Below are 8,228 nucleotides of genomic sequence, written 5' to 3' on the forward strand. Positions count from 1 at the left end.
CTCCGCAACAAAATGGCTCACATTGCCACAATTATAGCAAGTCCTCACACGTTGCTTGCCCTTCGCGCCACTTGAGTTGTTCTTGTTGAAGTTGGGCCTTGTGTTCTTCTTGCTCCAAAATTGCCTTGAAGCGAGAGCCATGTGCTCATGATAAGCATATTTTGTATCTTCGGGGTTGCTCTCCTCTTCTTCCTCTTCATCCTCTTCTTCCACACTAACCTTGGCCTTCAAGGCAAGGTTGGGCTTCTTTGCTCTTTGAGAATGCAACACCGCATTGTCGGCGGTCTTGTCCAAGATCCTCATTGCCACAAACTCATCCAACACTTCACTTGAGGACAAGGTGTGGAAGTCCGGCCTTTGACGGATGACGGAGGACATGGCCTTGTGGTAAGGCATCATGGCCTTGAGGAACTTGCGCTTGATCCAATTGTCATCTGTATCCTTGCTCCCATGATCTCGGAGTGAGACCCGAGAGTGGTTAATCTCCGGTAAAGCTCACGAGGTTCTTCATCTTCATTCATTGCAAACTCATCGGCTTCATCTTGCACCACTTCATAGTTGGAGCGTTGAATGCTTGCGCTTCCCTTGTAAAGGGAAACAACATGGTGCCATGCTTCCTTGGCCACGGTGAAGGGTCGAAGATGTGCAATATCTTCGGATGGAATTGCATCTTGGATGATGAAGAGAGCATTCTCGTTGAGTTGATGATCCGCGGCTTCTCTAGGGGTGAAGTTGCTTGGGTCATGCGGATAGAAACCTTGCTCAATGATTCTCCAAAGATTAGTGTTAACATGATTTAAATGACGTTTAAAGCGATAGACCCAAGCGTCAAAATCCTCATTTTTCACAATCTTAGGAGGAGAACCGGCATGATTTAAATGAGTGGAGGGAATCGTTCCTCCATAAGTAAGAGGAGGTTCCACATGGGCAAAGATGCCACTACCATTTCTACCACTAGATAAAGGAACTTTGTCACTAGTAGCTTCCCCCTTGTCGGAGTTAGCATCCGTCACCTTGTTAGTGGGATCGACCACTTCCAACGGTGCGGTGGATAATTTAAGACCATCAAGAAAGTTCTTAAGCATGCCTTTGACCTCGACCGTCATGGAGGTTTTCAATGTGTCCAAAGCCACATTGAACTCCTCACATGAGACCGAGGTTCCCCCATCGGCCGTAGACGAGGACGGAATCACATTGGGGTGCTCCTCCTCACCGTCTACGGTGTCAACCATACTCTTCGGACGGCAAAGTCCTTAATAAAGAGACGGGTTTCTGATACCAATTGAAAGGATCGATATAGTTGACTAGAGGGGGGGGGTGAATAGGCAACTAACAATTTTTAGCTTTTCTTTACCTATTTAAACTTTTCATCAAAGTAGGTTGTCTAGATATGAAACTAGGTGAGCAACCTATATGATGCAACAACAACAAGCACACAAGCAAGGAAGGAATACAACACAATATGAGCTTGCACAAGTAAAGGTGAGAGATAACCAATAGCGGAGCCGGTGGAGACGAGGATGTGTTACCAAAGTTCCTTCCCTTTGAGGGGAAGTACGTCTCCGTTGGAGCGGTGTGGAGGCACAATGCTCCCCAAGAAGCCACTAGGGCCACCGTATTCTCCTCACGCCCTCACACAATGCGAGATTCTGTGATTCCACTATTGGTGCCTTTGAAGGCGGCGACCGAACCATTACAAACAAGGCTGGGGCTATCTCCACAACTTAATTGAAGGCTCCCAACGGTACCACGGAGCTTCACCACAATGGAATATGGCTCCGAGGTGACCTCAACCGTCTAGGGTGCTCAAACACCCAAGAGTCACAAGATCCGCAAGGGATTAGTGGGGGGAATCAAATTTCTCTTGGTGGAAGTGTAGATCCGGACCTTCTCAACCAATCCCCAAAGAATCAACAAGTTTGATTGGCCAGGGAGAGAGATCGGGCGAAAATGAGCTTTGGAGCAACAATGGAGCTTGGGGGATAAGAGATGTGTCAACTTGGAGAAGAAGACCTTTTATAAGGGGGGAAACAATCCAACCGTTACCCCCATTCAGCCCCGCACAGAGCGCGGTACTGCCGTGCAGACTGAGGAAGGCCAGAGGCGGAGCAGGATCTGGACCCAAGGTGGTACTAGCAGCGGTGGTAGGGGCGGTACTACCACTTAGGAGCGGTACTACCGCCTCTACTGCTGCTGCCAGTGCCGCAAAACCCGACACGAGAGGCGACACCCTCGAGTCGAGGTGGTAGGAGCTCAGAACAGCAGCGGTCCTACGGCTGAGAGCCCCAGGCGGTACTACCGCTGTGGAGCGGTACTGCCGCTTGTGGCTCTTGAGCGGTACTACCGCTAGGTTCTGCGGTACTACCGCTGGGACCAGATTTCACACAGGAAGCAACGAGGGACCCTCCATCGAAGCGGGAAGGCTCAGTGGGTGCAAAGGGGATGTGTACGTGTTGATTCCACCCTAGCCTACCCAGTGCGGACCCCCTCTTGATAGTACGGTGACTCCTACGAAACAAGTCCACCAAAATTGAAACGAAAGAGCTACACCGTCTTCGCATAAAACTCCAAGGGGAAGGCATCGTCTCGTGCCAAAGGATGAATCTCTGAAATACTCAACGCACACGATTAGTCTGCAAAGGCGTTGTCATCAATCACCAAAACTACTTAGAGAAAGACATGCCTTAACACACGGCCAAACTTTTTTTTAGCGTGTAGCTGTACGTGAATCATGATAGCTTTCTTGTGTATATACAGTTTCAAAAATGCAAAAAAACCAAATGAATGGGCCACAAACAGATAATGAAGTCATGACAGTTTTCTTGTGTATATACTGTTTCAAAAATACAAAAAACAAATGAATGGGGCCACAAACAGATAATAAAGTCATCTTAGATGTGAGGTATTATCTCACATCACATCTAGATGTGACATAATTGGACCTAAATAATTACTTCCTCTGTATACTAATATAAGAGCGTTCAGAACACGGAGGGAGTACTGTTTCTTAGAAGAAATTGATCTCTAATGGGTGGGCTAGATTGGGACGGACTGGGCTTTACATGGACCGTTCGCCCTAGTCACCAAAGCAGAAGGCAGAACCCAGTGGACTGTAGAAGGCGAGGAAGGGAATATTTCCACGCGAAATCCACCACGATGAGCGGCGGCGGCCGGAAGCCGGTGGGCGACGATGCGGAGGTGGAAGCGCTGCTCCGGGCGGCGCAAGACGCCGTGCTGCTCAAGCTCCAGGCCAACTCCCACCTCGTCTCGTCGTCGTCCTCCGCCGCCTCAAACCCTCTTGCTCTCGACGAGGGGCCCGGTCCACTGGACGACGACCTCGCCCGCCGCCTCGACGCGCTCAGGTCCCGCCCGGCGGCGCCGAAGCGGCCCGGTGCTGCCCCCGCCCCTGCAGCCGGCGGGATGGACGAGATGGAGGTACGGTTCGCGGCGCTGAAAGGCGCGGCGGTTTGCCCGGAGAAGGAGACGAGGGTGCGGCTGGAGGATCTGGAAGGGGAATCGGACGAGGAGGACGAGGTGGAGAAGGTGATGCGCTGGGCGATGGACGCCGCGCGGCTCGACGTCGCCACTGCCGGCAGTGGTGCTAGCAACGCCGACCACAAGGAAGAAGAAGACAAGAGCAGCAACGCCGAGGACAAGGAAGAAGAAGAAAAGAGCAGCGCCAGTAGCGAGGAGGATGAGGAAGAGAGTCTGGAACTGAAGGAGGAGAAGAAGAGGAAGGAGATAATGAGCAAGAAGAACAAGGCCAAGAGCAGGTGGTTCTTCTTTTGATCCTAAATGTACGTTTGATCTCATATCATCACAAGCAAAGAAGTATCCCAACCTGGCTACATGTGTGTTTGATCTCATGATCACAAGCAAAGAATCCAGCAAGTGAATCCAATGAGATTATCTGTAATGGAGATTATGAACTTGCATTGCTATCTCTGTGATGAACATAATAACTTGTGCAATTGCTATTGATATTTCCTGATAGAAGTCTTTGAAAAGATTTTAAAATCGATTGTGTTCTTTCCCATCATAATATACAAATAAACCTACGTTTATAATGAACTTTGTACCCTAGAATAAGATGTATACAATGTTGATAATTAACTTGCCGAGTCAGCTGGTAGCAAATTCAGTTTCAGCTAGCAGTCCTTCAGCGCAAGGGAAATCAAGTGTCTCACTCATAAGCAGTGAAAAAAACATAACATACAGTCGTACTCCCTCTGTTCCAAAATAGATGACCCAACTTTGTACTAACTTTAGTACAAAGTTGGGTCATCTATTTTGGAACGGAGGGAGTAACTAATAAGCTCAACAAACAAGTCAACAAGGTCTATTCATGTCAATTAAACACAACCGATAAGCTCATCATCTTGATCAAACATCTTGCATGGAGTCGACAGAATGGATTTACTGGGTCTGGGTTCATAGATAGACAACAGACGTTACATATCCTCAGTGACCACAACGACAAGCTACATGCATGTCAGCCTGGGTGGAGCACAAAGTATCACAGGAATGCTCAACACAGGAACGACAACGCCAGCCATCCTAGAGAGAGAAGCTTCACTTTCCACTGCAACAACAAAAAAAGATAGGAGAATTTAGAGGCCTTGTTGCTTGCGCTTACAGGAGCAAAAACATGGATTCAATGGCTCATGGCTCTTTCACTTACGTGTTCATCATCAGAGTTATGTTGTCGCCTTTCAAGAGTATCCTTCCTGCCAATTTCCAACATAGATATTAGATATACTAGAAATTATGAGATAATGTTTATCCCTAGTCCTGTTACGATAAAGCTTGGTTACAAATGTACTAACCCAATGATTTCCTGGTGTTCTTCTTAATGTTGATTTCCTCAGCATCCTCGAGAACCAGGTTCATGTACTCATCAAAGCCCTGCATAACACATAAACAGTATAAAAACCCAGCATTCCTCAATATATGACACAATAAACCACACATGTAAACAAACCATTCAAACAAATGGAAAAGGATATTTTAAATTGACTGTGTGTCAAATCTGTTATTGGCATGCTTCAGTACTTCACAAACATAATGGCATCTCTTTCGTTACATCACTGCCATCACCAACTTGTCTCATTGAGATGATTATAATACAGGCAAATCTAATATACAACCAAATAATCTGTTCTTTCTTCTCACAGTTTCAAAAGCATAAGTTAGAGAAAGTGACAAGGGATATGGCAACAAAAGTCTGAGAAACTGATGACAGTATGGCAGCAAAAATATGACAGGCACAATACTGAAAAACCCATGAGACCATGTGGTGCACTTATTACGATGCAACTCAACCATGTAAACTGGAAAGAAATGCAACACAACTAAAGCAGCATAGGCACATCACATTGTAACCTTGTCACTCGTCGGTAAAACCAAACCATGACAAGAGAAAAATCTTACCGAAGCCTTAGGCAGCAACCTATGCTTCAGTTCTAGAAAATGTGTAGGATGAAAGATTTAGTGTAATTTAAAATAAAGGCATTTTCAGGCCCCTGGACTATATACTTAGTTGTCCAAACACAATCACCGATACGCATCATACTCGTTGCCAGGGGAGGGGGGGGGGGTGCAAGTCTGGGTGATAAAAAATCACGAGACAGGACACACCAAACACACATGTGTGACTAACAGTAAGTTACAAAGGGAAGGTCCTGAACCTGGGGCAAAAAGTTACGATAAGCTAATTTCTAAGGCTAAAACAATTAATATCATTGACTGAGTAAGCACACTTGTGGTTACCATCCATCACCAACAACTATTTCTTTGTCTAGATTGCAATCAAATTAGAACGAACCTACACCGATGATATTCACGACTCAAAAAACAATGCCCATGACCACTTATGGTCCCAAAAGGAACACATCTAGAAAATCTTCTACAAACACTTCAGTATCTAGCATGGTGAAGTCCTGACTGGGCACATGGGTAGTGCTATTACTTGTTCGTGGTTCCACAATGAACCAAGTAACTACTTGTTCCTTGATTTTAAAGGTCAAGATTGGGTAAGTGTTCACAGATGCAGCAGCAGGTTATTCCTGAATCAAGAAAAGCAAGACTAATCCTATAACTTAAACAAAGAAATGCTAGATTTGACCCATCTATTAGCAGCTAGTTAGCATCAATTTCAGATGCTTAAAGAGTGGATATCATGTTGGCTGTCCAAGCACTTAATTAATTTTCGCTGTTGACCATGCAGATTTATTTGCAAGTGTTTACCAATTCTTGAGAAAAGACGCCAACACATTTTCATGTTAGCTTTTAACAAAACAAATAAACAGATGTGTTCTACTAAGTTACCAGTGTTATCATTATACTAGAGTATTGATCAATTCACCCCCACTTGCTTAGATACAAGTAATACATGGAAATAATTTACCCTCAAAGCCACATGATATGCAGATACACAGTTACATTACACTTAACATACATGCGTACGACCACAGAAGGATTGGTAAGGCTAAACTCTATCAATTTGAACAAGAAATCGGTGAAGGAACTTACGATGATACGACCCTCGATCCGCATATCCTTCTGCTCGAAAAGCCAGATCTGGATGCGCGCTTTCTGCACCAAAATTAAAACCAAATTAGCTCAAGCCAACCGTCCGCAACCCTAAAACGTAAGGCGGAAAAAAGTGGACGAATTGTTATTTCTCCTCAGCCAACACTTACGCTCTGGAGGAACCGAAAGATGAGGTTCTGCCGTCGCGCACCAAGGATTCGCCGACCATCGCAGCAGCGGGAAACAAAAGCGCCAAAACGTTAGGAAATAGATGCAAAAAGAGAAGGAGGAGAGCATATGCACAGGAGGGGATAGAGGAGCGTACGATGGGCTGGGTCATGATACGCTGAACCTTGGTGGACGCCATGGCTGCTACTGCGGCGTGAGCTCCTCCTCCGACTGGAAGTGTCTAGAAGCTTCTGGAGGGAAGCGCGTGGGGGCAGGCGGAGCGGGGAGGTAAAAACCCTAGATACGTCGCAGGGGAAGAGGGAGACGGCAGGGCTTTGTTTCGCACGGCGAGCGAGAAGAGGCGGCAGCGGGGGTGCCTCAAGTCCGATGAAGGGTCCGGATCAGAGGAGCTGTTTGGGCTAGGCCGCCACGCGCTGGGCTGGGCTCGCTATCTTGGCGGTGAGTGCATTAAGGCCTTCCAAGAAACATGTCCCGTTGTACGCTACAAGTTTTAAAATTTCCGCTTATACAAAAAAAAACTTTGGTACTTATGCAGCCAAAATGAAAAGTCTAGTAATATATCACAAAAATCGTCAGAATTTTTTTTTTTGCAGAAAGGCCAAAGGGAAACTACAAGTATATAGCACATACCCTAACAAAAACTCTTACAGAAATTGAAAAATACATTCAAATCCTTGGGATGCCGTGGTCTTCTTCCTCGCCATGAGCAAAACTCATTTTGGCCTATGAGTCTCCGCTTTGGTGGAACAAACTTGTTTAAATCTAGGAGCTTATAGAAGTAGCGGCCTAAAAGCCATTGATCTAGACCAGAAAATGCCAGCGACCGTAGTCGTAACAAATCGTTAGAAAATAATAGTTACTTTTCTCAGCAAAAAAAGAAAACAATAGTTACCTTTTCATAATAAAAAGGGAAACTACTACTCATGTATTCTTATTTCATTTTTTTGGGGTGTGTGAAAAGCACTTCTACTCATGTATATGATGGTGGAAGGTGGCGGCCTACGGACGACTGATTTTAGAGCATGCTCATTCGGTGCATGTAGAGCGTCTGCTAGATCGGTTTGTGCTTCCAGGTTGCCGGATTAGAGCATCTCCAGCCAGCCCCCCAAGAAGCCCCCCAGGAGGACTTTTTCAGGGCTGACGGACAAAACAAGTTCCAGCCACGCCCCTACGGCCTCACTTTTCGCCGGATTAGTCAAAAAATACAGCCGGCGAGCCTAGGCGAAACCCAAGATCCCGGGGGGCAGCTGGGGGGCACCGACGCTATTTTCTTTGCCTCTCTGGCCCACTGTCGGCGACTTTCCCACACCAGGCCGGCCCCACCACATCCTTCTCTCACCCACCACGTCCTCTCTCTCCCACTCTCTCTCTCTCTCTCTCTCTCTCTCTATCCCTTTCCCCTCCCTGCTCGTGCTCCGGATCCATCGCCACCAACCACTCCGCTTCGCCCCCGCTCCCGCTCCACTCCACCTACAGCCGGCGGCGCTCGTCAGCTGGTGGAGGAGGCG

General features: G+C 46.8%; 2 protein-coding genes across 2 annotated transcripts; one reads left to right on the plus strand and one right to left on the minus strand.

Annotated features, from left to right (window-relative positions):
* Positions 1 to 3,037: 3,037 nt before the first annotated feature.
* LOC123166119 (nucleolin) lies at positions 3,038 to 3,959 on the plus strand. The gene has a single exon (XM_044583886.1). It carries the CDS (start codon positions 3,157 to 3,159, stop codon positions 3,787 to 3,789), a length of 633 nt encoding a protein of 210 aa, XP_044439821.1. The 5' UTR covers positions 3,038 to 3,156; the 3' UTR covers positions 3,790 to 3,959.
* A 370-nt stretch (positions 3,960 to 4,329) lies between these two features.
* Positions 4,330 to 7,089, minus strand: LOC123166120 (small nuclear ribonucleoprotein E). Its single transcript, XM_044583887.1, has 6 exons — positions 6,857 to 7,089; positions 6,702 to 6,728; positions 6,532 to 6,594; positions 4,827 to 4,905; positions 4,682 to 4,727; positions 4,330 to 4,582 (listed from the first exon to the last, which is right to left on the minus strand). Exons 1-6 carry the CDS (start codon positions 6,896 to 6,898, stop codon positions 4,573 to 4,575), a joined length of 267 nt encoding a protein of 88 aa, XP_044439822.1. The 5' UTR covers positions 6,899 to 7,089; the 3' UTR covers positions 4,330 to 4,572.
* Between the last annotated feature and the right edge of the window lie 1,139 nt (positions 7,090 to 8,228).

Source organism: Triticum aestivum, chromosome 7D (genome assembly GCF_018294505.1).
Source record: "Triticum aestivum cultivar Chinese Spring chromosome 7D, IWGSC CS RefSeq v2.1, whole genome shotgun sequence".
Taxonomy (NCBI): Eukaryota; Viridiplantae; Streptophyta; class Magnoliopsida; order Poales; family Poaceae; genus Triticum; species Triticum aestivum.